This window comes from Aspergillus pseudonomiae (genome assembly GCF_009193645.1).
Source record: "Aspergillus pseudonomiae strain CBS 119388 unplaced genomic scaffold BDV37scaffold_92, whole genome shotgun sequence".
Taxonomy (NCBI): Eukaryota; Fungi; Ascomycota; class Eurotiomycetes; order Eurotiales; family Aspergillaceae; genus Aspergillus; species Aspergillus pseudonomiae.
The window spans coordinates 94,183-120,895 of NW_022476084.1; the positions used below are offsets into that span (position 1 = coordinate 94,183).

The window sequence follows — 26,713 nt, forward strand, 5'->3', positions numbered from 1 at the left end:
CCCGGACTTGTCATATTGTTCATCAGCTAGGTCGACTATACTATAGTTGTATGGAACTAGCATACATCGGTTAACTTATCAGGTCTAAACCATAATGTGGCAAATGCTCTTATCCGGTCAGCTACCATCATCCCCTTGCTCAAAGTTTTGACTTCGCCAATGTGTTTCATCGAAGGTAAGGGGCTTTGATGCTGTCGTCATGCGTGCAAGCGACACCGCAGTTCTCTGGGTCCCTATTTGGGGGCTTCATCGCGTTAGATATCCTTATCCACTCGGTAATTAGCTTTGAAAGAGTAACGTATGCAATTGTTTTGTGAATACGTACTGTCAAGTTTAACTCGGCTCCTCAATCTCCCTTGTGGGTTGTGTCTTTCCCACTTCCCCGAAAATACGCTCTCAGCGGCCTTTTTTCTTTTGGCTTCTTTCGCTGAAGACACCTATCTGCAGGCCCCCAAATTAGTTTTACATCCATCTGCTTGCCTAAAAGGCGGATTGCGTAAATATTCATGCAGTAAAACTCTCTAAGTATTCTGCGAAACCTCGTCTACATGGGATAATCTGTAATGAAAGTTGCAAGAGGCTAGAACTCGACCCTTGGAGAATTTAGCAGCGTACCATAGAATTATTCGGCTACTTTGTCTTAACTACGCCTTGTAAGTCTTGAGACTGTTCAACCCGAAAGATAAAAGTGAGATCCAACAAAACCTGCACTTGTGCAAGCCCTTAAACGTAAACTAGCCTCTGGAGCAAACCCTGTCAAAAGATGTACATATACTATGCAGAGAGACGCATGATACAGAACTCTTCAGAGCGCCTATCCACCAGATGTTGGGTTGAAAGTCTCTAAGAATGTAGCCAGTTTCTCTTTCGCAGATGAACAAGCCTCCTCTATGACTTGCTGATGCGCTAGACTGAGGACCCGGAGTACTGTCGGAAATGGGGCTGGTGAAGAGGTAAAGGAGTTATGGCTATCCCAAGCATCTACATCAACTCTTTTGCCATCCCGGTAGGCATGGGTGATGTTGTATGCCCAAATGACACGAGAGATAACGATAAAGAGACTATCCAAAGCATGATGCCTGCCTGGGCAAATTCGTCGACCATACCCAAACGGGCTGAAGGGAGGACCGAGGTTCTCAAGCCATCTCTCTGGTTTAAATTCGAGGGGTTCTGGAAATACTTCAGGGTCATTGGCCATTGAGTGGTTATTGGGGAAAATGGTGGACCCTGCAGGAATATGGTACCCCATAAATTCGTCATCTCTCATTGGGGAATGAGGCAATCCTAACGGGGTAAGTGGTTGCCACCTCACTGCCTCATGAATGAGCGCGTGGATATAGGGCAACTGGCTCATGTCATCAAACGACGGCAGCCGACTAGTGCCAACGACTTGATCAATTTCCTCCTGGGCTCGGGACAAACACCTCGGATACAGAAGGCATGCTTTAATAACCACTCGGAAAACACTGGGAGTCGTCTCCATGCCTGCCTCCTGAATAGTGCCCAAGACATGCGCTCTCTCTCTCAGTGACATGTTCTGTGTTTCCTTTAGTCGTTCACATTCCCTCACCCAGTTCCACCCAGGTGCTGACTGAGCCTTCGTTGAATTGTCTAAGAAGAAGGCAGTTGCTTGTCGGTTGAGTTCCTCCCCTTGTCGTTTCCAAACAGCAAATACTCGCGGAAGGCGATCCAGGATTGGGAACAGTTCAGCAAGAGCAACAAACATATTGGACATGGCTTCCCGGAGACCATTAATGAAGTTTCGTAGTTGAATAACTTCATGCTGATCATGTCGCTGCAATTGGAGTCCATATGCAAGTGTGAAGCTAACACTTGCCATATACCGGTCAAAGGAGTGCGCTACATCGTTACCTCGAAGTAAGTCGTAAATGACTTGCTTACTCTCCAGATCTTGCAGCTGACGATATTGCTTTGACAGGCCGGGATTGAGCAGAGCCAATGCAATACGGTGATGAAGTACCCAGCGTTTAGAGTGGGGCATGACGACCGCATTGAGCTCTCCTGCATTATCCTCTGAACTGATGGAGAGTCTTGGGCGCGAACTGTACGTGGCACACCGCTTGTTCAACATGTCACGAGCCACTCGATCGGAGCTGATGCTGATTATGGTCCGTGCTCCGAATTTGAGCGACGAGTGGGCCATATTGCTGGTGCCATTTGTGGAACGTCTCCCATGGTTTTTTAACATCCAGCTGGTGCAGATTGCCAATCAGTGGAAGCTTTCTGGGTCCAGGTGGCAAAGACAGCTGGCGTCTAGGATGCGATAGTTTATAAGCAAGAATACAAATCGTCCCCAGAGAGATGGCAACGAGAAATAGAGAAGAGCCCATCTTGAAGCAACAGAACTTGGTCCACCGCTCAAATTATTCGAGAATCTACCAAGAATGAAGGAACAAAAACTGGGGTCTCATCTCTTGGTCCAGGGATCATAAATATACCCGCTTTTGTATCTTACAGGGAAACTATAGCAATCCAGATGGTTCACTGCATTGATACATCATATGTAGGGTCGGAACCTAAATCCGCTATCAGGTGATATGCAAAAATTCTTCATTCTATGCTACTGCATGCCCTTCTACGTGTCCGGCATGTACTTCAGGGCCCCCTCTTGTGACCTCAACATCCTCCCCAGTTGACATCTCTACGCTGTGTATGCACTCCCCCCGCGTCAACACAGTGGGGTGTTGAGTGTGACAAGACAGTATTGCGCCAGTATAAGGCCAAATACCAAGATTCTCAATGCAAGTCCCCTCCCTCACTTCCAGCTAAGACCATGGGCGACTGCAAGGGAAAGGTGATCTGCCTTGCTAGAAGGGAAACGGCGCTACATTATTACAGCACATGAAAACAACTTCCAGACACAAGAATAGGTGTGGTGTGTATTAAAATATTCTTTTTGTGCAGAACCATCTTACTGGCTACGTTGGATCCTCATGGCATGGGTCATTAGCGATCGTCCTAGGCCTCTGCGATTATTTGGGTTTGGTATCTCACGAAGACCATTCCAGGGGTAAAAAGACGGACTACTGACCAGAATCAGTCATGGAATATCTCTCAAGGCTTCCCCTATTCTCTTGACCTACTACTTCACTACGGGCATCCAAGAACCGCATTCATCGTAGGCTCGGACAAAAGTTCACGTTCTTCCAGATGGCTGCTCCTGATATCCCTCTGAGGCAAAAGGCCGTAATCTATGATAAACCTGGTACTGTTTCCACCAAGGTTGTCGAGATCGACGTCCCTGAGCCCGGCCCGGGCGAAGTGTTGATCAATCTGTATGAGCCAACCGTCACACCTCAAACCGAGACGTTCCTAACTGGTAATAACAACCTGTAGGACCCATTCTGGAGTGTGTCACTCAGACTATGGCATCATGTCGAACAAGGTTCGTGCTCCCTATTTCAGCGTGAATCCAAATAATCTAACCAACGTCATTATTAGTGGAAAATGCTCCCCTATCCCACTCAGCCGGGCCAGATCGGTGGCCATGAGGGCGTTGGAAAGGTGGTGAAATTCGGCCCCGGGGCTGAGACCTCTGGTCTGAAGATCGGAGACAGAGTTGGCATCAAGTGGGTTGCCAGCGCCTGTGGAAACTGCGGTACGTCCATCAGCCTCCCTGGGTGAACGCCGCTCACATAGAACTCACCGATCCCTTAGAGCCCTGCGAAGCTGGCTCTGACGCCCTCTGCTTCTCCCAGAAAGTCTCGGGGTACTACGCTGCTGGCACGTTCCAGCAGTACACACTGGGCCCGGCAAACTACGTGACCCCGATCCCTGACGAGCTAGCGTCTGATGAGGCCGCGCCCATGCTCTGCGCGGGCGTCACCGCCTACTCGGCACTGAAGCGCAGTAACGCTCGCCCAGGCCAGTGGATCGCCATTTCCGGTGCGGGCGGTGGCCTGGGCCACATCGCTGTGCAGCTGGCCTGCAAGGGCATGGGGCTGCGGGTAATCGGTATCGACTACGGCAATAAAGAAGAACTGGCCAAGGCATCGGGCGCCGAGCACTTTGTCAACATCGCCAGATTTCCCGTGGACGATGACGGCGCGGCCATCTCCTCCCACGTGAAGTCGCTGACCGGTGGACTGGGCGTCCACGCCGCCGTGGTGTGCACTTCCTCCAATGCTGCATATGCCCAGGCACTCCAGTTCCTGCGCTTTAACGGTACTCTCGTGTGCGTAGGCGTCCCCGAGAACGAGCCCAAGCCCATCGCCAGTGCATTCCCGGCCACCATGATTGGAAAGCACTACACTATCACTGGGTCCACGGTTGGTAACCGGCGCGAGACGATCGAAACGTTGGAGTTTGCCGCCCGCGGCATCATCAAGGCACATGTCCGCACTGAGACGATGGACACATTGACTGGTGTTTTCGAGGAAATGGAGAAAGGCACTTTGCAAGGGAAAGTTGTCCTGGATTTGTCTAGTTGATGAATGCGTAATCTTTTGATCCGTGGTTAGATGCCTTCCTATTAGGCCATTAGATCTGGTTGTTGAAGGCAGGTTCAATAACGACAACATAGGTCTGAGCTGTCTTAAGGTGTATGACCTAGCAAAGATGTAGTTACGTGACCGGAAGAAGTTACCTAACCTTGCATAAAATAGCCCTATGCAATGACCTATTTCGTAGTTTAGCGGCCAGCCTGAAGTCACATACAACACATTATATGCAGTCCACTGTCCAGGTTGCTCGCCATGAGGAAATGCCAACGTAATACTAGGTGGCCTTGAAACCAGGAAGCCGGTCCATGAACCCATCTGGACCATCAAAGACGTCCTTGAGGCCAGGATCAAGTCAACTGGGGACACGAATCTAGGCCGCGTGTCCATGGCCTACCCGATCCCATAGGTTTAGTTACATAAATCTGTTAAATATAACTTAAAGGCTCTGGGATGTTAAAAGCCTTAGCAACATTACTTTTATCTTCTAGATGGGCAAGACTAGAGTATACTTTCTATTAACTGCTAAATAATTCTTAAGTGCATTATAGTACCGTCCTGTAGTATCATATGCTCCGAGATCAAGTATATCTGCCCTAGCTCTACTAGAAGGGGCTTCAACTGCCTTATCCTAGACGGTGTCAAGACAGTAGAGATCATTGCGGCATACTGGGTAGTCGAGAGAACCATTATTGAGAGCATTGATTACCTCTTGCCAGTGGGACGACATGATGATAAGAAAATATCTGCTAAAACCAAGGAAGATTGGGCTTAAATAAGCACTTGCTTGTTCACGATCGATCATTCCTCAGTCTGGAAGAGTGCACCGGGGGAGCAGTTGTGAAGACAAGGTACTGATCCCGAGTTTGGTCTGACTGACGGCGTGCCAAACACTTCCGTACGCTCTCATTGGTAGTGGATAGCTACCTTTTCACTTCCTTCCCCAGGCGTGCAAGAAGATGCTCCGATTCGAATTCAACTGACAAGAACTCAGAACATGAAGACTGGGACGCGTTCAATGTGGACCGAAGGAAGCCCATGGTGGGTGAGAATATAGGCAGGTAAATAGGTACCCATGTCTGATAAAAACAGAAATCCAGTACCCTCTCTTTTGTGCTTGCGGCTGTCTTGATAGCTGCAAGGCCGCTGCCTTATTTCCCAGGAAGCCATATCCTCTCATTGGCAGTCATGTATTTTGCGACAGCCGCAAAGGGTAACCATACTGCAGTGTTCTAATTCTGGATTCCAGTTCTAGTATTGTTCTAGAAACCTGCCTCTTATAGTTCAGGACTGAGATATGAACTTTAATGATGAGTGAAGGAGCGTAGCAAGTTCCTCACGGGCTCTTTTACGTCGACGTTTCAGATGGCAAACGTATTCCACATTCTCCCAACCGGCACTTGGCCGATGGGGTAGAAATCCTCTCGTTGCCATATAAAGCTTTGGTTGTTTTGGGGTAGCTGGATACCTTTGCTAGAACAAAGAATAACGGCTCACCACTCAGATGTGTGGTTGGATGCAAGGGTAGAGACAAAGATATTCAAATGAAAAATGTTATCTTGTTATGTATGTTCCTCATTCTTGCTGGTCTTTTAAGCTTGGTGTTCCTTTATTAAGCGCTGAATGTTCTTGGCTGTTTCTCCTAAAGCCTAAAGCTGAATGCTGTAGTCCATCGGTTTCTTAGTAAATATCGTAGCGACTGTTGCAGCATATGTCTTGCCATCTTCTACTCTGGAGTCAGAAGTGTATCCTAAATACTGATTATGATTTGATAACAAAAGCCTGGAGGGCGTAATGAGCTATACTGAAAGTACAGCGATATTTCACCTATTCTAGGAGGATTCGCTGTACTAAAAGTTGGATGTATAAACCTGGTATGAAGCGGAAGTCGATAATTTCATGTATACACCCTGCTCTGTCGACATTGTAGTACTGTGTAGAGTCGGTGTCTCGATGGTCTCTGGGACCCAGGTAAAAGGAGGACGCAGAGAGGAAGCCATATATACTATGGAAAGGTCCGAAGGGGCGAGACTGATGGAAAGGTTGCCTTGGCGAAATTCAGAGCCTGTGGTAGGAGACTGATAAGGGGGTTTATATAGACAATGCCGTTCAGAATCCCTGAGAGCTTGACACAGTGCTTCAACCATTAACAGACACAAGGAATAATGGAATTTTCGCTGTCACAAATAGTGAACCCTTACATGGACATAGGCATGGGAAAATAATTCACTATTCTTCGCAACACCCAATGGTCATTTCTCAGATATCCCTTAATTAAAAAATTGAATAGCCCTTCCGTAAGCGACATTAACTCTTTCTCCTTGTCACTTGCCGATTCTAGGGTTGTGGGAATCACTATATGTCTGCCTGAGGTATCAACTCCCAGGAAATGAATACGCAAATACGACAGCCGGGTTCTCCACAATGTTGAAATTAGCCAACCAGCAGCCTTGGCTGGAGACTGTTATCAAAACATGGTCCACGTACGCTACACGGCACAGGTTGGGTGGCCTATTGCCGAAAGACGAGCTTACGCCAAGTGAAAGTATATCCGTGTCGTATCCGTATACGAATATCGTTTAAGGGGTCAGTCATATAAAAGATGGAGATCCCACCTTCTCCTAGGTTTTCCAGCATGACAGGCATATAACAACTCGTCTCACCTATTTAAGATCATCATGGCTACTTTATCCGGTAAAACCTGCCTTGTGACCGGTGGAGCCGGCGGGCTGGGCAAAGCCATTGCAACAAAATTTCTTGAGGCCGGAGCCAACGTGGTCATCTGTGATATCAATGACGAACGGCTTCAACAGACCTCTGCAGAGCTTTCAGTGAAAGGCCCGTTCAAAGCAGTGAATGCAGATATTACATCTGCCGTTGCAGTGCAGGGCCTGTTTGACACAATCATTTCCGAGTTTGGGAAACTGGATATTCTGATAAACAATGCTGGGATCATGGACCGTTTTGATCCTGTTGGGAATTTAGATGAGGCGGTGTGGGATCGGGTCATGGCTGTCAATCTAACGGCACCTTTTCTACTGAGCAGACTGGCTGTTCGTAATATGCTGGAGCAGCCGAACCCAGATGGTTATATCATGAACATTGTGTCGTTGGCGGGCAAGGCTGGTTGGACAGCTGGTATTTAATCTCGCCCTATTACTGCCTGTTGGTAACGCTAACGAACGTCTAGGTGCTGCATACACTGCGAGTAAGCATGGCTTGGTTGGTTTAACGAAAAATACCGCCGCGTTCTACGGGAACAAGGGTATCCGGTGCAATGCGCTAATGATTGGTGGCATGGCAACCAATATCACCGAGGCATTTATGGCAGGTGTCAATGAAGAGGGGAAGGCGAAAGTGATTGGCGTTATGGGGTCCGTAGGGTCGCCCCTATGTGAGATCGATGAGGTTGCGGAAGTGTGCGTCTCGATGATATCTGGCAAGGGGAGCAGGCTTATCAATGGTGCCTGTATTCCCATTGATCATGGGTTTTCCGGTACAGTTGGGTAGATATCACCGAGCTATGCTCTTTTTCTTTGTACATACTGTCTGTATAATAGGCATTGGGTTTATCGGACTCACACGCTAGGCATGGCCCTCTATATGGAACCCAAATAACATTTATGGATTCTGGCAAGGGCGTCTTTGTCCAAGGTTCGCCGTGTATCTCGTACCTCAATGAGAGCTTTCTTTCACCAGGGCTACCTTCTGTAAAGGCTCTCCCTGTGCTTTGGACCATCGGGGCAGCACTGTAGGCGAAGTATGGTATTATGTTTACTGGGATCTTGGAATATTTTGTAGGTGAAGGAAACTTTGAATTCGTAGGAGTTACAAAGCAAACTGATCCTATTATCTAGCACCCGTGACTGCCTGTTGGTGCCGCTATTCAGATGTGGCTTGGGCGTTGAAGAGTCAGGTAGAATTGCTGCACTACAGCGGTTGTTCGTTGTGTGAGTGGTCACGCCTTCCCTGCTGGCGATCATGGAGTTCTCCAACACTTTAGTCTGGAGAAGTTGATACTATGATCCCTTTACGTAAAAAGAAGGGGTGGGCTTTCCGTTCCCCTGACAAATGCTGCTGTTCTTCATATCGGGGTTGCATACTGCGGGTTTTCACAGTATGGAAAACCAAAGCGGCCACCGTGGCGGCTATCTCAACTGACGGGGTAAAAACCCCGTTAGTTGCAACAAGCATTTAACACAATATGTGATTTAATCCCTACTTAAATACTTCAAAATTAGTTCAAATCCCCATCTAGGGCAATATGCTAAATTTGCGATATCTATATTCTGCACTCAAGCTTTTATAAGGAATTCAGGATAAGAAGTCCTTTGATATAAGCAATTTAGAAAGCCAGATTGCTCATAACAAGGTCTCAACTAACGGGGTATTCAGTGCACTGATAAATTCGCCTGTCGCGTCGCGTCGCGCAGACAAACAAACAACCAACTATTTCAGAATTGAGCCAGCAAAGGAAATTACCACTTTGATCCTACATTCATACTCCCCCCATCATGGGTCCTTCGGTGCAAGAGATGTCTCAACAAGACGAACAATTCGAATTGCTTCTGGAGGCTATTGACTCGGCCTCCCGCGGTACCCTCCAGTCAATTCTAAAGGCAGTGTGTCGAAGCGATCAATCCACCAGGGACCGAGTGTCCAAGTCACTTCTCATTACCGAAGACCAAGTCCGGCCCCCTTCACCTTCATCTGAAGAAGATGACGAGGAATGTGTGAATTCGGACGTGGAGCAATCCGAAGACGAACAATCACACCCCAAAGAAAGAAACTCGAACCAGCAAACTCCAGGCTCCAAGCGACTTCGACAGCGTTATGCGTATTGCGAAAACTGCGAACAAGAGTTTGACGTCACACAAAATACAAGCACAAGCTGCAAATACCATCCAGGTTCGTAGGCTGTTGCCTTGCTGTTGCCTTTTTCCTTTCGAGCTGCTAGGTTGTCTTTTCCGCGATTTTGGTGCTGTTCAAGGCTGAAGTTTCTACCGCAGATAGCTGCTACCCTGATGGAGACTTCTTCGTGGATGATGATTACTACAATAATGGCGAGTATGACCATGGGGAGATGCTCGAGGAGTACCCAGAGGGTTATATCTATGAGTGTTGTGATAGACGCGGAGATGAGGAGGCCTGTACTGTGGAGAGACATATGGAGCGTGTCTCTAGTAAAAGACAAAAGGTCTACTGAAACTTGCTACCCTCGGAGCTCGCTCACATGTACATTATTTAAGTTATATATTCCCTGTCATAGACAACTGGATTTGTTTCTCGTGTTGAAATGAATTTGTGTAATCCGTACTGGTGTATACAAAACGCCAGTAAACATGTTTCCTTTGTATCTTCTCTTATTCGCAATTCACCATAGCCGGGGAGGCGCTGAGCGGAGTAAAACTGCTAGGGCACCTGTATATATGACAAGTATTTGGGAGTTTGATAAAATGGCATGTTTTGTTATGTTGTCTTGGTGATGGCTGGTTATACAGGGGTTGCTGTCTGTGTATTTATATTGATGGTGCATTTGGGTGCATAGGGAGGATAGGATAAGGACTAGTACGCGATAACCCCATTTTAACCAGATCTGCCAGGATCGTGACATGAAGGACCTGTGATGAATGTCTTCTATTGGTCACTATGTCACTGTGGAGTGTATTTGACGGAGAATTCTGACTCTATTTGTTGAGCTACAGGCAACCCTCGTATACGCCATGCGGCTATGCACGGACTTTGAGATAGATGACTTCCAGAACATCCGGCCGCACCTTATGACAAATAGAGTACATTACACATAGTAACAAGTAGCAGAACATAGTAAATTCCAGTGATTGGGCTCTAGTAATTACTCCTGGTGTCATTGGTCTACCTCGACCCGCAACCAGTCGCCTAGGCATCCGAACACACGTATCGATGGAAAATGTCGATCAATGACTTCGTTAGTAACGGAGCAAGAGGGGAAGCCAGAAGATCCACATTTCTAGGCTATAGTGCCAACGCAATCGGATATAAGCCACTACCACATCACTTAACCCCACCTATCTCCGGCCCCGGTGGCTACTTATATAGCCAAGTAGCATCCATCCTCAGCATGCATCCAGCTTCAAGCAACCTTCACCCAGGATCAATCCAGCCACCATGAAGTACGTACGCCTCGGAACCAGCGGACTCAAAGTCTCCCCCATCTGTGTGGGCTGCATGAGCTTCGGCACCCCGGGAAAGCCCTTGGAATGGACGATCCCGGAAGAAGAAGCCCTCCCCGTGCTTGACCACTGCTACCGGTCGGGCCTCAACTTCTACGACACGGCCAATGTCTACTCCAACGGCGAGTCGGAGGTCATTCTCGGAAAGGCGATCAAACAGTACAACTGGAGCCGCGAGAGCATCGTCATCGCCACCAAGGTGTGGGCGCCTGTCGGACGGGACTCAGTGAGAGCACTCGGCATGTCCCACGAGGAGCGGGATAACAACGGATACCTGAACCAGTATGGACTAAGTCGCAAACATATCTTCGACAGCATCGATGCAAGTTTGAAGAGGCTCGATCTGCCGTACGTCGACCTGTTGCAGATCCATCGCTTTGACCCCAACACGTCGCCCAAGGAGACGATGGAGGCGCTCCACGATGTCGTCAAGTCCGGCAAAGTCCGGTATATTGGTGCTTCGTCGATGTTCGCGCACCAGCTGCTGGAGTATCAGTACACGGCCCGTATGAATGGGTGGACGGAGTTTATCACCATGCAGAATTTGTATAATGCTAGCTATCGCGAGGAAGAGCGAGAGATGTTCCCGGCTCTAGAAAAGTTCGGCATGGGCTGTATTCCCTGGAGCCCTATTGCTATGGGGCTTTTGGCAAGGCCGTGGAAGAGCAGCAGCACTGCTCGTGGGGAGTCGATGAAAGGGGGGTTCTTCGGTAACGCTCTCAGTGACGCGGATAAGAGGATTAATGAGAAGATTGAGGAGATTGCGGCTAATCGTGGGGTTTCAATGGCTACGGTTGCGCTTGCTTGGGTGTTGTCGAAGCCCTTCATTACCTCGCCGATCGTTGGAATGAGCAAAAAGGAGCGAGTAGACGAGGCTATTCAGTCTATTGATTTCAAGCTCAGCGAAGAGGAGATCAAGAGTATTGATGACTTGTACGAACCGAGGAAGATTATGGGGCACAGCTGAATGGGCCAACATACTTATCTCAAGCTCGCCCAAGGTCCGTCGACATCAGCCAACGGGTGCTCGCTCGAGATGTTCGGGTACTTGCTAAGGAAACGGGGAAGGGACCAAACCTATGGCTATATATGTATCTACTGAAACGATTAAGTAAATTGCATTGCTTCATCTTCATAGAAATACCTCGTATCTGATGCACTTGTGGAAGTGAGTAGAAATGGCCAGTTTGAATTGAGAATCATGATAGAAAGAGGAAAAACAAGGACAAAGCTAATAGAAATGAATGTTCGGGTCGCTCGTATAGATGTTTTAACTCACTACTGATGGCTCTGAGGTCCACGAGTCGTGAGAAGGGGAGAGATATATACCTTTTGTCATTTACAAAGTTCGTGCGCGGAGGATTGCGCTTCTGGATAATTGGATCGCAGTACAAGATTTACCTTTTCTAAAGAAGCTCCAATGGAGACTAGGGAAGTGGGTGATAGTTGTACGTAGTTGCTGTCACCTGTTTACAAGGCTAGATATGCACGGCAAGCTATCTATCTCGAGTGGTGTCGACCTATCTGCACACCTTCAGCATCTTTACGGGTTGTATGTACGTTCCAGTATTGATATCCGTGCTATTCGATATGTATCCGAGACGCTAAGAAATATTTCATGCTAGACCTACATAACTAGAATGTGTAGGCCAACAACTGTTCATCTATTGGGATGTGTATGGAGATGAAAGGGACATCGAAGCAACAATGCAATCGTTTGAATTATTATAGTACAAGAATCCCCATCGATAATATATAATAAACCACCACCAAGAGTAAAATAACGTACAGCTCATACAACAGGACAATAAAGCTGCAAGTAGAGCTGGTTCTTCGCGATCCCTACTTCAGGGTCATCAACCTTCTCACAGTCCACAGACGGGGAGTTTGGCGTGGCGTGAGACTTATCAATCCCCGTACAGGACAGCGTCACTCCACCGTCACAATTGACCTCCCCCACACTATCCTTCGAGCCCGTATATTTGCAGTTCTTATAGCTGCCCAGCGAGAAGGTGCCGAGTGAGGATGGGTACTTTTGACCCTTGGAGAAGAAACCCCCGTCGACAACCCTGTACTCTTTGAAATTACACGCCTCTTCGTACCATTTAGGATATGGTAGAAGCATCCCTTGCCAGGCCCAGGCAATTTGGGAACCTCCACCACCGTGGGCCACGGCCTGGATCTCCTGGGCAAAGACAGCGAAGACCGAGGTCGGCGAGGGTGTGGGCGGGGCCTTGGTCGTGGTCGGCTGTTGAGTAGTCGTCATCGTAGTCTTGCTTACTCCGCTCGTGGGGTCAGCAGCTTCCCCTAGAGATCGGTAGATGGAAGCACCGGCTGCCCAGTCACCTGCAGCGTCTGTGGGTTCGTTGTCGGCATAGTCGTACCATGGCTCAGGGACTCCAGTCATAATAGGCGCCAGCGTATACGTGCCCAGCGTTGAAGTGCCTGTCGTGTCACAGCCGACGATATCTATGCACATTAGTTACCAGTCTCCGATATATTCAGGAATAGAAATGAGGGAGAGGGCCTCTTGTTACCTTTACACGTGGATGTACAGGAGCTGGTAGAGGCAGCTGTGACACAAGCCGTGTTGCAAGAGCTATAGGTGGCTGTTGAACATTGTGAGCTGGTAGAGGAAGGGCCGCTAGGATTGTTGGGATCGTCTGGAGTGCCGGGATCGGGACTATTGGGATCATTGGGGAAGTTGTTCGGAGCTGTCGTCTGTTAGTTGCCGAGGTGGACTCACGACAAGAAGAGGAGGATTTTACGCACAGTCCGAACCACCACAGCCTTGCCAACAGGGATGGCAGACATGGAAAACTCTATTTAGCAGGCCACCAATACCTTCATTACATGAAACACCACAAAGCTTGGGGTTGGATGTGCACTTCGGCTTGGCGGGCCCGATGTGGTGCGTGATAGGATGGCGATGATGATGGTCATTGTGGCTGCCGTCATCATCATCATCTCCACCGCTACCACTAGTCGCATGGCTGCCACCCGTAGTAGTTTTGGTGGCATCCCCCCTCTCGCTGGTGGTCGGGGAGCTTCCTGTTGGGGTCAGACTGGGATTGACTGAGGAGCCTGGCCATGGGGGCGGATAGAAAGGCACCACCGTTGCGGGGAATGTTTTCGTGTTCTGAGTGAAGCTGGGCCAGGTAATATTGAATGCCGTTTGAATCACACTGGGAGATGGGGTGATGACCGACGAGGTAACGCTGGGCCCGATAGGGACGTTCCAGAACGAAATGGTGGTACCCACTACTTCGGGGATGCTAATTGTCGTAGTGGTGCTCGTCGTGAACCACGAGGTCGTTGTGATAGTCTTCCCCAGGTACACATAAGACGTGCTAATCGGATACCCGACCCCGACAGTAGTAGGTAGAGGAGGATAGACAAACGTAGTCGGCGTAGGTAAGACAGTGGGAGGAATGACGTATGTGCACGGGGGATGGCAGGACACATTTGTGCCATCAATAGGCCCACCCCATATGAGAGGGTCAAGAAAAACTGTCCCTGAGTCATTGCTACTCGACCCGATATCTTCACCCCCGGTCGAGAGTGCAAGCCAGGCGGCAATCTCACTGGTGAAGCCATTCCTGGTGGTGTCATTGAACAGCAGCGGCGCGAGGCTTCCTCGAGGGGAGACAATTTCGACATTGCCTTTGGTAAAGATGTTGTACATATATAGCCTGTTGGCAAAGTTGGTCTCTATCAAGGACTGCTGGCAATCCTCGGTGTCAATGCAGCCTTCGTCGTAATCCTGGAAGAATGAGTAGAATCCAGCCGAATAGACGAAGACATCGCTGGAGTTAATAACACGGAGTGCCCATGCACCCTTGCAGAGGTCATCATCACAATCCAAATAGGTCGGATCCCCTGAGAACGTGCCAGCGATATAGGGACTCAGAGCGTTGGGGCTTGGTTGATAATATGGGGTTTCGGTCTGCATATGGCCCATGTAGATGTTGGCCGCATTTACCAACTGATACTGGTACATCTGCGCATGCTCGCTGGATGTACCATATAGCCAGGTAGGACCCTGGGACTCAATCAGAATGCCTCGGCCAACATATACGGAAATATCAGTCTGGACATTCAAGGGGATTCCAGCGTCGCTCTCGAAGGCCTCGGAGTTCAAGGGGCTATCAAGATCGTGATCTGCCACCCACGCCCATACATTCTCAAAGTAGCCAGAGGCTAAGCTCGTAACATGCATCAACAAGTGTGCCGCCATGCATTTCTTGTTGACACCAGCTTTTGTTGGGCACTCCTCCAGCCCAAGGTGTGTGCCGTTAGCCCCGCCGACACGAAAGTGAGTATCCCACATGGCAGCTAGTTTAGAAGGAACGGTTGTTAGTATCACTAAATGTAAACCCAATACCATGTGAATAGTAGGACTTGAGGCTTACCACTTCCCTGAGTGCTCTCATGCACGTTCCATTCCATCAGGACGGCCCCCGCCGTGGCTCCTTTCACAGTGAAGAGCATATCCGTAATCTCGATAACTCCTTGGTCGCCCTTATCACCGACCTGGACGACTACTGTTGGATTCTCTACGTCCTCGAAGGTAGACCCAGTACCCATAATCTGGCTCCATCCGGACCCAATGATCTTGCTACCGACGGGAATCTTCACAGTGCTTTCAACCACGTAAACCCCTGCGGGAAAGAAGATAACCGATCCCACATTACCCGAAAGAAGGCTATTAATAGCAGCAGACTGGTCCCCTGTACCATCATTAGAGACCCCATGATCTGTGGCAACAACTGGGGTCTCTGACTCGTATTGAGGCTTCGCTCTACGGAAGTAGGCGCCAGACCCGTCCAGTAAAGATGATGGTTTATCTGGCTTCTGACTCATAAAGCCACTAGACCTGCCCCCTGACCCATCAGGTAGATAACGATAGCCACTCACCCATGAGTCAAAGTACAATGCGCCCGTTGATCCCTCTAGTATGGTATCACCGCCAGAGATGAGTACCACGGAGGCGGAGTTTTCGACGAGCAGATTATCAAGTAAAATGCTGGGCTGTTCGTTATCCTGCTTCGCTACTGTGATCGCATAGGGCACCCCATCGAAGTGCGAGTCTACTACTGCGATGGAGCCAGTGCCCTGCTTACCCAGCCCAGAGTACTCCGTGGCATCGATTGCAATATAGCAGGAGAGGACATAGATGTTCTTCCACGTGAAGCCCCAGTTCCAGATGGACTTGATAGCCGTCAGACAAGATGTGAACTTTAGGTTAATTGCTGTGAACTGCTGACTTCCAGCCAGAAAGCCAATGTTTCTAGAAACCCACGAAGTATTAGACACCATGGCACCAAATGAATAGAAAGAAGGAGTCAGACATACCCGCCAGTGAATGTCAGATCGGCCACCATACCACCGCTACCATTCTCCATGTAGATACCCACAGCAGTTGCGGATTGATCCGCCGTCGACACAGCCATTTTAAAATCACAATTAGTGATTGACGTTGCTTGGCCCACCTGCCAGTGGATACCTGCGGGCACGTATGTCTGGTTATTGTCCGTGTTGGTCCAGTTCATGCTGGTCATGTCAAACACGAAGTTGCGAATCTGTCGATAGAAGTTGCTCTGATTGATGTACCATTCGTCTCCATTGCCTCCGGGAATGTAAAAGTCCGAGTCCACGAGGGCAATGCCAGTAAAATTCTTAGAACCTTTGATAGTAGGTTTCTGACTGGGGTTTCCAATAAACTGGGTGTAGTAATACTGAATGATAGGTGTACTGATGACGTACGTGCCCGCAGGAAAGTACACCACAGCTCCTCCAGTGGATGTCGAGCCACAGTCCTTTCCACACCGCGAATTAGTGTGATCTGATGAGCTAAATGCTGTTACCGCACGATTAATTGCTGCGGTATCGTCTGTAACTCCGTCGCCAACGGCACCGAAGTCTTTGACGTTTCGGAAGAACTGATACCCGGATTGGGCAAATGGAGACTGTCAAGAAGACAGTCAGTAGGGTTGACACATTCATATACTTCTACCCGACACGACTCACCTGCCCGTGGCTTCCTAGGCTCGACAGCCAGTAATTGTCACCATTATCCCGCGCATGGATTGTCCCGTGCAGCGCCAGCTCCATAGTGGCGTTAAGTGGCCCCAGCACCGGGCCAGTCAAAGAGCCGCGGTCTGGTGCACTTCCAAAGTAGTTGTGGACATTGTCCTTCATATAGGCCGGCGGTGGCTGTTGCTTAAGTCAGTAAGAGTTACATTGATGGCGGGGAGTGAATTCACTAACATGAGGTGACCCCAGTGGTAACGGTGGTTTTTCTTCGAGCACATTTATTGTGGCTGAATTATCGCGGTGGTCATGATGATGCGCATGATGGTGCAAATGAGCATAGCCATGATGAGAGTGGGCGTGCGCGTGGGTGATGCCCTGCGCGCCGAGCCACAACAATGCGATACTATGTACCAACACCATGTCCAAATGTCTCCTAATTGAAAGGCTTCTCTTACCGACAGTAGAGGGGGATGTGAGCAAATAAATGAAGCGAAGAGTGTCTACATCTGCCACAGGGGTCCGAAGTTGGCCCCTCGGCTGGGGAGTTGGATAGAACGGATATCGGGATCCCAGCACTATTAGCAAATCCGTTTTAATTCAATATCTCGCATTAGGCCAGGTACTAGCGTTGACAGTGGTCAAACAACTCCCTGGCCAAGTGTTCTTGCTTCCTAATTACCCGCCCCAAACTCGGTGGAGAAAGAGAAATTCCTAACGAGATAATGCAAGGGCCAGCCTTGGGAGAACATCTTGCCCCTTCTGGTATCCATAGCTTCCGACTATATCGACTATCGAAGACGAATTATTGCAATGTTACATCGGCCTGGGAAATGACTCCACATAGATGAAGCAGAATTTGTACTCCCTCCTAAATTGGGACACTGGAGACCAAGAGATGTGAGGAGTATAGGTATATGGGTATAGCTGGCTAGCACGATGTTGGGCATTGCTTTCTCCCGTTTCGGTAGAATAAATTCCAATGATAACATACACCCACATTGCAAGGCGAAACAGAGAACTTGGTAGTTCAATACAAGGGCAAGGTGTCTAGGTCCTCCCTCACCTGCGCTCCACAATCTCGAGTACTGTGCCTGACCACGTTCTTCCTGAACGGAGATACTGTGTATCGCTACCACCTCCGCGCCATGCTAGAGGCTATGCATTCTGCGCTAATGCATATTTGCCAAAGGGGCAGAGTCAGTGTATAGTCTCCTGCCTAAGACATACTAGCTGTGTTCATATCTACGTTCAGGCCCTGACATCTCTACCTTGAGGTCGCATTGTGCGGTGAGTCTTAGCGGTTAGTAGTGTGTATTAATTTTAAGAATGGTTCCTGTGGACATGGATCACGGACCAAATCCGATTATTCCGTAGGTTACAAGCACTAACGGACACTTAGACGTTAGTGTAAGCGTAGCACAGCAGCAGGTCACGCCAGGAAATATTACAAGACCCTAACTAAATCGTTCATAGTCAGTCTGTATTTTTGTGTGGGTCTACTAGTATAGCTTAACTGGTAGTGTCTTCGCCCTAAAGCTTGCAGCCGATGTAACCTCTGTTAGGATCAAGCGACCTTAGAGGCCCTTGATCAATATCCATGAGTACTCCGTAAGTGTTAGCCTCATTCATGACTCACAATCGGGCGAAATCATTAGCTTCTAATTTCCTTTCAACGCAACCGCAAATATAGAACTCCCCTGTCATTCTACATCGGAAATGAGTATCCGCTCGTCAGTGGGGCTCTCCTCTCCAGGCGAGGCATTGGATATGCATTTGGCTATGGATGGAACAATGGGGCCAACTTCACAAGCTCCGGCATGATTAGCGGTCGTGACAACTAGGGCAGTGCAGTACTAAAATTAATAGCGCAGCAAAATCAAAGGTACTGTGCATAAAATCTCTAGGTTGTGTTCATAGTTCTCGCCTCCCTAGGTCAGGGACGAGAACGACAACAGAAAACGCACACTGTTCCCACCTCCTCCATGTCAGAATATCTATTCGAGTCCATTCCTAGTAATTGCAGCCACTATGGTCGTTCTACATTCGGTCCTTGCCCCTGTATTACTGCTCGCAGCATGGGCAAATACTTGGCCCTTCGCCCTTGCCCAGGCCCGCGGACCTAGAGATATAGAAAGTATGTTCCAGGTTAGCTTCAAACCTGAGGTGGATGGTAACTGTGCTGGCCACAAGAATGATTTCTCGCAGATCATTGAGGATGCCTATATCTTATCAAAGGCTGGTATTCAGGCAGTCTCGGATTCCACGGACAAGGATTCAAAGACACGATCCGAGGCGGACAGACTGGTGAGAGCAATTTTTCAAGACCCGTCTGATGAGGAACGGGGGAGAATTGCAAGTAAGCTAAACAGATTGCAAATAACACAAAGGTTCGGTACTGACAATTTACTCGAGGGAGGCTCAAGCTTGTTCGGAACTTTTTCGAAAAGGAGGGCAAGATTCTCCACGGTGCATCGAAGAGAAAACCGTACCTATTCTGCAGCGATTCGTGGAGAACCCGTGAGGATATGAGTAGTCAAATGAAGGACAAGGAGGGCAACCTCATGAAAGATGAAAAAGGCTCCCCATACCTTATTAAAGACGACAAGCAGATGAAGTCGCGCCAGAAGGCGGCAATGAGGGAACTGGGAGTCTCTAAAGCAAAATATGTCTTTCCGGTATAATCCTCCTACAGGATGTTGAAAGCACTTCGTGCCGGAAATTTGCTGACAAGGGTTCTATAGTACTGGTGCAGTGGCCTCAACGCCTACATGTTTGACAAAAGTTTCAGCAGCGACCCCACGCTAGGCCCCTGCAGCTCTGGTGAAAAGATTCTTGGATACACTGTGTGGGAGTCAAAAGAGGGTATTGGTGCTGTCGTGCTCTGCAATGAGGCCTTTGTTGGTGGCAGGTTACGTTCGGTCACAGTTGACCCCTTCGGCGACAGTGTTTTTGCCAAGGGCAACAAGCCTCCCCAAAAGAAAACGACCATTAAGATGGTGTCACCCATGGCGACAACCTTCTACCACGAGCTCTTCCATCTCCTGTTTGCAACGCTAATGGATCCCGAGAATGGTGAGGAGTATCAATTCAAGCGGATGACTGGCAAGGCGGAGCGTGTGGGGACAAAAGGGACGCAGGAGACCTTTTCCAAGGAGCAGGCAATAATGAACCCCCACAGCTATGTTTACACTAGGTATGGACTCCCTACTTGCTGGATACCTAACCCTCGATTGGTGTTAATTATACGCGTTTAGCATTGCGTACGACTATACACAAAACGAGAGATACACCAGCCAGGATTCAGGTGAAACGTACCCTATTGAATTTTACACTGGTTGGGCCACATACAATGCTTGAGCTACTTCCTTCCCATGCATCGCGGTTTTCGAAGCATTGCCCATTGTTTCTGATTCCGAGACTTCTATGTATGCTCAGTCAAGGCTCAACGTATCAATGCTTACGTGCAATCATGTTGGGCGTGTTATAGTACAGAGAATCCGCCAAAGTGTGCCCTGGCAATAACACGTAGTTAGATAGATAATTGGAGTATTGGTAATGCTTGAAATGACACTAAGAAAGATCCTTCTCATCTAAGAGGAATCATAATAACGGCGTCTAGAGTCGTGAAACATAAGATCTTCCTCACTCAAAAAGCTATACCATCTTCGTAGATGATCGGATGCATCGACTCGAGCTTCGGTCGACCAAAGTCCCATGTCAATCATTCTCTGCTCTTCCCAGATAGCGAAGCCATATTTGAGATACGCCCTTGGCCATATATATTGAGCCGGGCCGGCATCACGCTGAGTATTCATGCGCTCCCAGAATTGTACACCAAGCGTTTCTCCATGGAGCGTTCGCCACTCCCCTCCGCTTGGAACTTCCCCAAAACCTTGAATAGGGAAAGGCACTGGGGAAAGGATCTCCGGGTCACTTGGAGGATTCTCTACGATTATGAGTCTGGCCTCAGGCATGCGAAAAACACGATCCACTCCTGTCCATATCTCCGATCCATCACTGTCGCCCTCATCGCTTTCGGACTCGTCACTTTCCAGTTCCTCGCTCTCAGACTCCTCACTCTCGGCTGGGGTAAGTAAGTCCTCCTCGTCCTCGGAATCAGTATCCCAAGCTACTCTTGGCTGCCGGATCGGACTCGCCACTGATTTGGTATATGGTCTGGGTTCGGGGAGCTGCGGGTCCGAAGGACTCCAGCCTTGAGTCACAGCCAATGGAGAGGGAGGTGGCTGACATGTCCAGCGAAATTCAGAGCCCTCGGGGATCTTAGGCAGCTGAAGTGGTTTAGTTTGTTCAAGTCTGTCTGACAATTCTTCCTCGGAGCCCTCTGGATTAGCTTGCTCGCAAATAAAGCGTAATGCGGTCATGGCCTGGAATATCGGAGTGTCCCGTGAAACATTCTGGTAAAGACATAGACTTTGCAGTCTTTCAAGCTCTCTGGGCGACCAATTTAGATGTCCCTTCAGTCCTTGCAATTTGAGTTCACTGCAAAACAACACGCGCCAAAACGATAGAATGCTTCGTTGCTCCTCTGTCCATGTAGGAATTTTGAAGTCCACGGGGTATTCTCTTTGGCCGAGCGGACTATCTAGACAATGTCGAAGGCAACGTTCAATGCAGAGATGTGCCAAGACATGGACCTTGTGGGATAACGCCACAAAGCTCCGGAGCTGGTCTGGTGTTGCGATAATTCTCTTGCAGAGCAGGAATCGGTCAGTCTGGGCGTCCTCATAACTGTGATATGAATGTACGCCGGTGCGCAGAGCGAGAACCTGTCGCATAAAAAGTCGAGTCTGAACTGGGACCGTCCAGTTCAATACAGCATCCACTATCTCCGGCGCCCTCGTATTGAAGACTGCTAACATCCGCGACGATGTATTAAGCAGACTCCAGAGGGCAGAAACGTCCGGGCATCGCTGGAAGATCTCGTAGAGCAGCTCAGCCGGTAGCTGCAACAGATGACATGGGCGGGTACTGTTGGAGGAATCCATTTTTGGATGCACAAACACAAGTCACTGGACTCACAACAGGACTGACTCAAAGTGGGTTGACTTCAGTGAAGTACAATATAATATTTGAATGAAAGTAAACTTGCCCCTCATACCCTGGGTGTGCTCCTTGCGTGCTTCCCTCTTACTAATTGGTGAGTTGGTCTGTCTAGGGCCTCGCTCATGCATAGGGGCGCAAAAAGTAGTGGTGGGGTTCCTACATATTTAGTACAGGTGGCGGAAGTCGTCGGAGACCATAAATGATGTCCAGAGTTCGCCCCACTTAGCTCGTGGTTGAGCGCCAGTCCAAGGAATCGAATGCAAACGCACTTGTATATAACACTAGTATTACTAGTCTAATTATGAGTCACCGTAGGCACTGCTAAGCTAGCATGCCACTGTGCTCCGGGCTATACTACACTATGCTAGTGTTTCAAGCTCATATTGCTTTTTGAGCGGCCATTGCCTATACCCTTGCTAATTATGGGACCATGTTGACCTTCGATATCACCCTCTCCACTCAAACATCAGCCTAATGCTGTGCCTTTCTTAGTCCCATCCTCTGCTCCCACTCTTTTTGTCGTCTCACATGCACTAATTGTATGGTTCACGACCCCGAGCGAAACCAGAATCCCAGACAGGCCGAATAATTCTCGAGCTACTGGCCGACATGATATGACCTAACGTATTCGAGGGCGATGTAACAGTCTCTTCCAATTCCAATCTATCGCTTCCATGAGATCTTGTCCCAGATGTTCTCATCAGCATATAGCAAATCGTGCATCTGTCAAACAGATAAAGAGCCGGCCGACTGCCGCCCTCTGACTGTCTCCTCGTTCATCCTTCTCCTCAGATATATTCGATCCTCCCAAATCATCATTCAATCTCGCTTTGTCCCTTTCTGAGCACAATGAAGCCTGCCACATTCATCCTTGGGCTTTTCAGTGTGACCATCGTGTCAGCCGTTCCTACCTCCATAAACAATCTTGTTCCGCGTGGTGATAGTGGATGCACCCCATTGTGAGCATTCTATCGATGCTATTCCTGGACTCTGTTTCTAACCAAGCTTCAAGCTCTGACCCGGACTGCGGCGTCGACGGCACATTCTGCCAATGCAAGGACGGTACGCGGACCTTTCGGAGAGCTTTATAACGTACTCATCTGGATACAGGAAACTTCTACCAATTCAATCAGAATACGCTGAGCTGCCAGCCCCCGTGGGCCATCATCGGTCCTAAATCCTCTCTTCCTGGATGGCGATGCTAAATTGAGACTTGAGGCTTTATGAGAAATGTCTTTGATGAGGGAGGAATGATGTTAACGGATTTACTGTTACAGTGTCGTTGCCAGGCAAATACTCGAGCGTGCGTGATGTGTATGTCGTACAGAGTCAACCCAATTTTACATCTTATTCCAAGTTACCCGTCTTACTCATGTCATCTAACTACATATATGCAGCTGCTGTTGAATCCTAGGAAAGTGTTATGTCTTGTTATATTTACCCGCTTTAGCTAGTAAAACTAATGCATCCACCATTAAAAATGGCTCGCGTCTAGTTAGTTGTATCTGCTCGCCCTCGCTGTATCATCGGTACAGTACTAGGCCTTTCTTGTCGTTTAAAATTAATTTCTTACAAGGGCCCTCTAGATGCATTGACTAGAGAACTCCCAGTGTCGAGAGGACCCACGCTTAGGGTGGGTGGGGGTCCACTAATCGTCGGCTAAGCTTTACTTAGTATAGTTAAGCAATATCTATTGGAGGACGCTGGCTCTTATGTTACATCTGTTTGCTCCGGGGTACGGAGTAGTTCGTCCAGCATTAGCTAGGTGGGTCTGTATCATTTTAGGCGACATTGCGCTTTTTGTCTTGTGTTGTTAGTGGAATGCACCGTATGATAGGGATCCATGTAAAGAAATTGAAATAGCTGAGCTTTAAAGAAGTTAGCCTGCTGCCTAGAAACATCTCTCTATCTTCGCCTCCAACGGCTAATATTTCTATTCATTCTTCTTCTTATTGTTATTCCATAGATTATGCTTCTATAGAGATGGCCGGCCTGACATAATAAATTGGACCGTAGTCAACTCTACCAAATCCTTTAGGAATGAGTTGTTGGAAGCCATTACCGGCAACAGTACAATACGACTATTCTATAACAGGCCTGCAAGTCTCACCACAGTCGGACCATGCTATTATACTCATGCAGGGTATTGAAATGAGAAAGACATCATATTACCACGGACTGATTAGAATGGAATGTCCAGAGCGAATTCGGACATGAATAAATCAATATCGAAGACCTTTGCAAGTTAGCATATTTAACGTATCAAATTACTCTCAGTTAGCTTACCATGTCCATGTCCGCAGACGAGAAGCTTTTGGGCGTCGGCGCAAATGTCTCCACGTTTGGCCCCGAAGCCAGGCTCTGTTCGTGCCTAGGGTCAGTACAGCATAGATATGGATGATCCATTCTACAGCACTCACATGGCTTGTTCCTTCCAAAGTATTATTACAGGGTGGTGGCGAGACCGGAAGCCCAAACCTTCTCAAACACTCTTGTAATTGACCTGGAATAACTGTTTCTACTCCCTTTGATTTCACGATAGCAAACAGCAGTACAAGAAGTACATGCTCCTCCATCTCATTTTGGTTTTGTTCCCGTCTCATTGAGAGGATATGAAGGGTATCTTCGACTAATTTAGAATATTGCTGCACCAGGCAAAGGTCTAGAACATCTTAGTTGAGTATTCATTTAAGACGAAAGGGATAGATATCTGCTTACCTCGAGTCGGTGGTATGACACATGTGTCAGGGTCATCGGGCTGAGCCACCTTCAACGTCAAGCATAAGCAAATAACAGAGGTCAGGATGTCATTTCGATACCAGCGCCCAAGAATGAATCGCTGTACTGGAGAGAGGTCCGGGTGCTGGTAGAGGCTGAGAATTGAGCGACAAGTGTCCAGAACCTGTTCCTTAGGATGAAGGTCTGATTTGAAAAGGTCTGTTAATTTGTAATGAAGAAATGCGCTTTGGTGAGTGAGACATGCCATAGCGTGCTGACGCTGATCATAAGTGCCTTGATCAAAGAATTGACCATTTGATAGTCCGTATGGGGCTTTTGAAAGAAGTCGATTGCGTAGACCACAGGATGCGCAGTGCTCTCCTGGTAATTCCGCTAGTCCGATGTCATTATGCTTTGAACTGGCCAAGCGCAGGCGTAGTCCTAATGATTCTGATAATGCATGCTGGAGGGACATATCGGTGGCAGACACTTTAACATCAGGCGTTGATAAACGTGTCATGTTAGCGGACAGGTCTCGATCGTTGATATCTAATGGGCGGCGTATATTGTATTGGGCTTGAAGAAATGGCTCTTGCACGCTGGCATGTCTTGAGACATGTAGATACAACTCTAGGGCTGTTGTCCACAATCTCCTGCGCATCTCGGCGTCAAAGATGGACATATGCCCGCCGACCAATTCTGACTCCCGATGAAACCCCATGATAAGGCAGGTTTGTATCAGTTGTCCCGCTAGCTTCCAGGCAACTGTTGCCTTTGACCCATCAGTGATACGAGCCACGACAAGCAAGCATTGTGTTTGAACATGATCAAGGGACGGTCGGCCCTCTGATGATCTGCAGTGTGAGAACAGCTCGGCCAGCTGTAAACCCTGAGATTCTATATATGGAAGCCATTCTGGAGAGGCATCTTCTGAAATACTTTCAGGATTGGGGTGCGCGAGCAGCCCGAGGCGAAGAATGATGACTAAATTTGCGACCCAGGAAAGGCTCAATGACCCTTGGGAGCGCCAAGAGGCTTCGAACTCCTCTTTGAAAGATGGAATATGGATCACACGGTGTATCTTCTCGAAGTTCTCAAAGTAGGCATCCAGCAGAGCGCTGGCAACTTTCTTGGAAGGGATAATAGCACGAAGCGCAGTATCGAGTGATAGTGAAGGGACTAATGATGATAACGGCTCTGGTTTCTGCTTCTTGGCACGTTCTCGGATGCGCATGAACACTTGATTGATCATATAGCAGATGGGATGACTGTTGGGTCGAGTCCGGAGCAAATAGATTTCTGGGAACTGAGTATGATTGAGTGAATCTCTTAGTCAGATTCTCACTTCTTGCAACCCAATCTATCATCATAATACTCACTAGATAAATTAAGCCCGTCCAATGCCGGCTGGATACGAATTCAGTCTTACGCCCGTTCTTCCCTCTTAGATAGCCTTCTGCCTCCAATATTTTGGGGATGTTGATGGGCACATTAGCAGAGGACGCTGTAATGCTGGTATTTGCTGGAGGGTATTGCGGTTGGGGGTGTGTAGGTTCCCTTTGGGGCAGTGGATCAGTGGGATTCTGGCTTGACTGTAACCGACTCAGGAGTGGCAGGTAGGTGTTCAAAAGACTTTCCACTTTGCTAACACGTGCGGTTAATTCCTCATGTGCCTGAGCAAGACTCGTAGGGTCTGGTAAAGGCAATTCTTGTGATATTGACGGGACTGTTGAGGGAAACGATACATTCTTTTCGCTCGGGTCTCTCGGCTGTTGGGTCGTGGGCGTATCCAAGTCGTCGATGTAGTGGCATGAACATTTATTCTTCGTGCATTCCGCACATGGAAGCCTGCGGTCACAGCGAGACCTACGCCGCCGACATTCAGCGCATGAGTTAATTTGTCGCCGTCTTTTCTTTCTTGGTGGAGCGTCGACTTGTCCAGACTGTCGGGTTTTGGACGGAGACCTTTCAGGCTCCGGCAATCTATGGTGAGAGGCAGACTCGCTCATTATGACAAGATGCAGTAGCGCTTCGGCTTGTAATTTCACCTTTCCCAGAGGAATTAAACCATACCTCTTGGAAAATATGCAGGGGTGAGTCGAGGCACAATGGGCGGCGAGGTCGTATATACGCCGCCGAATCCGCTGCGGTCGCAGTTACGCCGGAATTACGGCGTAAATACGGGGGCTGGGCCTCCTGCAAGCTGATAGGCTGCTGCATTCT

At 48.6% G+C, this 26,713-nt stretch overlaps 10 protein-coding genes across 10 annotated transcripts; 6 read left to right on the forward strand and 4 right to left on the reverse strand.

Annotated features, from left to right (window-relative positions):
- Positions 1 to 814: 814 nt before the first annotated feature.
- BDV37DRAFT_287384 (cytochrome P450) lies at positions 815 to 2,164 on the reverse strand (the record flags this gene model as incomplete). Its single annotated transcript, XM_032088091.1, has 1 exon — positions 815 to 2,164. One exon carries the CDS (start codon positions 2,162 to 2,164, stop codon positions 815 to 817), a length of 1,350 nt encoding a protein of 449 aa, XP_031936979.1.
- Positions 2,165 to 3,171: 1,007 nt separating this feature from the next.
- Positions 3,172 to 4,451, forward strand: BDV37DRAFT_275115 (zinc-dependent alcohol dehydrogenase; the record flags this gene model as incomplete). Its single annotated transcript, XM_032085344.1, has 4 exons — positions 3,172 to 3,296; positions 3,358 to 3,406; positions 3,463 to 3,619; positions 3,679 to 4,451. The coding sequence occupies 4 exons, from the start codon at positions 3,172 to 3,174 to the stop codon at positions 4,449 to 4,451; spliced, it is 1,104 nt and encodes a 367-aa protein (XP_031936980.1).
- A 2,687-nt stretch (positions 4,452 to 7,138) lies between these two features.
- Positions 7,139 to 7,970, forward strand: BDV37DRAFT_275116 (SDR family NAD(P)-dependent oxidoreductase; the record flags this gene model as incomplete). Its single annotated transcript, XM_032085345.1, has 2 exons — positions 7,139 to 7,598; positions 7,651 to 7,970. 2 exons carry the CDS (start codon positions 7,139 to 7,141, stop codon positions 7,968 to 7,970), a joined length of 780 nt encoding a protein of 259 aa, XP_031936981.1.
- Positions 7,971 to 8,974: 1,004 nt separating this feature from the next.
- On the forward strand, positions 8,975 to 9,666 carry BDV37DRAFT_287387 (uncharacterized protein; the record flags this gene model as incomplete). The annotated part of the gene is made up of 2 exons (XM_032088092.1): positions 8,975 to 9,368; positions 9,470 to 9,666. The coding sequence occupies 2 exons, from the start codon at positions 8,975 to 8,977 to the stop codon at positions 9,664 to 9,666; spliced, it is 591 nt and encodes a 196-aa protein (XP_031936982.1).
- Positions 9,667 to 10,607: 941 nt separating this feature from the next.
- BDV37DRAFT_297614 (aldo/keto reductase) lies at positions 10,608 to 11,745 on the forward strand (the record flags this gene model as incomplete). Its single annotated transcript, XM_032090362.1, has 1 exon — positions 10,608 to 11,745. One exon carries the CDS (start codon positions 10,608 to 10,610, stop codon positions 11,637 to 11,639), a length of 1,032 nt encoding a protein of 343 aa, XP_031936983.1. The 3' UTR covers positions 11,640 to 11,745.
- Positions 11,746 to 12,464: 719 nt separating this feature from the next.
- BDV37DRAFT_287389 (glycoside hydrolase family 55 protein) lies at positions 12,465 to 17,128 on the reverse strand (the record flags this gene model as incomplete). The annotated part of the gene is made up of 7 exons (XM_032088093.1): positions 12,465 to 13,141; positions 13,210 to 13,386; positions 13,445 to 15,007; positions 15,085 to 15,962; positions 16,028 to 16,641; positions 16,703 to 16,888; positions 16,943 to 17,128. The coding sequence occupies 7 exons, from the start codon at positions 17,126 to 17,128 to the stop codon at positions 12,465 to 12,467; spliced, it is 4,281 nt and encodes a 1,426-aa protein (XP_031936984.1).
- Positions 17,129 to 18,643: 1,515 nt separating this feature from the next.
- Positions 18,644 to 20,182, forward strand: BDV37DRAFT_227564 (uncharacterized protein). Its single transcript, XM_032080284.1, has 4 exons — positions 18,644 to 19,064; positions 19,121 to 19,383; positions 19,450 to 19,901; positions 19,963 to 20,182. Exons 1-4 carry the CDS (start codon positions 18,737 to 18,739, stop codon positions 20,063 to 20,065), a joined length of 1,146 nt encoding a protein of 381 aa, XP_031936985.1. The 5' UTR covers positions 18,644 to 18,736; the 3' UTR covers positions 20,066 to 20,182.
- BDV37DRAFT_227569 (uncharacterized protein) lies at positions 20,131 to 21,885 on the reverse strand. The gene has a single exon (XM_032080285.1). It carries the CDS (start codon positions 21,712 to 21,714, stop codon positions 20,299 to 20,301), a length of 1,416 nt encoding a protein of 471 aa, XP_031936986.1. The 5' UTR covers positions 21,715 to 21,885; the 3' UTR covers positions 20,131 to 20,298.
- Positions 21,886 to 22,149: 264 nt separating this feature from the next.
- On the forward strand, positions 22,150 to 23,213 carry BDV37DRAFT_259902 (uncharacterized protein). Its single transcript, XM_032083188.1, has 3 exons — positions 22,150 to 22,731; positions 22,785 to 22,834; positions 22,883 to 23,213. Exons 1-3 carry the CDS (start codon positions 22,622 to 22,624, stop codon positions 22,975 to 22,977), a joined length of 255 nt encoding a protein of 84 aa, XP_031936987.1. The 5' UTR covers positions 22,150 to 22,621; the 3' UTR covers positions 22,978 to 23,213.
- A 741-nt stretch (positions 23,214 to 23,954) lies between these two features.
- Positions 23,955 to 25,724, reverse strand: BDV37DRAFT_287393 (fungal specific transcription factor domain-containing protein; the record flags this gene model as incomplete). Its single annotated transcript, XM_032088094.1, has 4 exons — positions 23,955 to 24,008; positions 24,059 to 24,133; positions 24,193 to 24,434; positions 24,491 to 25,724. 4 exons carry the CDS (start codon positions 25,722 to 25,724, stop codon positions 23,955 to 23,957), a joined length of 1,605 nt encoding a protein of 534 aa, XP_031936988.1.
- Positions 25,725 to 26,713: the final 989 nt, after the last annotated feature.

What these genes read in the sequence shown, in the direction of transcription:
- BDV37DRAFT_259902 (XM_032083188.1), top strand. Translation starts at nt 22,622, where the DNA reads ATGAAGCCTGCCACATTCATCCTTGGGCTTTTCAGTGTGACCATCGTG. An exon ending in GATAGTGGATGCACCCCATT is followed by an intron (nt 22,732 to 22,784) that starts GTGAGCATTCTA and finishes CCAAGCTTCAAG; the next exon opens with CTCTGACCCGGACTGCGGCG. An exon ending in ATTCTGCCAATGCAAGGACG is followed by an intron (nt 22,835 to 22,882) that starts GTACGCGGACCT and finishes ATCTGGATACAG; the next exon opens with GAAACTTCTACCAATTCAAT.
- BDV37DRAFT_227569 (XM_032080285.1), bottom strand. Translation starts at nt 21,714, where the DNA reads ATGGATTCCTCCAACAGTACCCGCCCATGTCATCTGTTGCAGCTACCG.
- BDV37DRAFT_227564 (XM_032080284.1), top strand. Translation starts at nt 18,737, where the DNA reads ATGGTCGTTCTACATTCGGTCCTTGCCCCTGTATTACTGCTCGCAGCA. An exon ending in GGAACGGGGGAGAATTGCAA is followed by an intron (nt 19,065 to 19,120) that starts GTAAGCTAAACA and finishes AATTTACTCGAG; the next exon opens with GGAGGCTCAAGCTTGTTCGG. An exon ending in CACAGCTATGTTTACACTAG is followed by an intron (nt 19,902 to 19,962) that starts GTATGGACTCCC and finishes ATACGCGTTTAG; the next exon opens with CATTGCGTACGACTATACAC.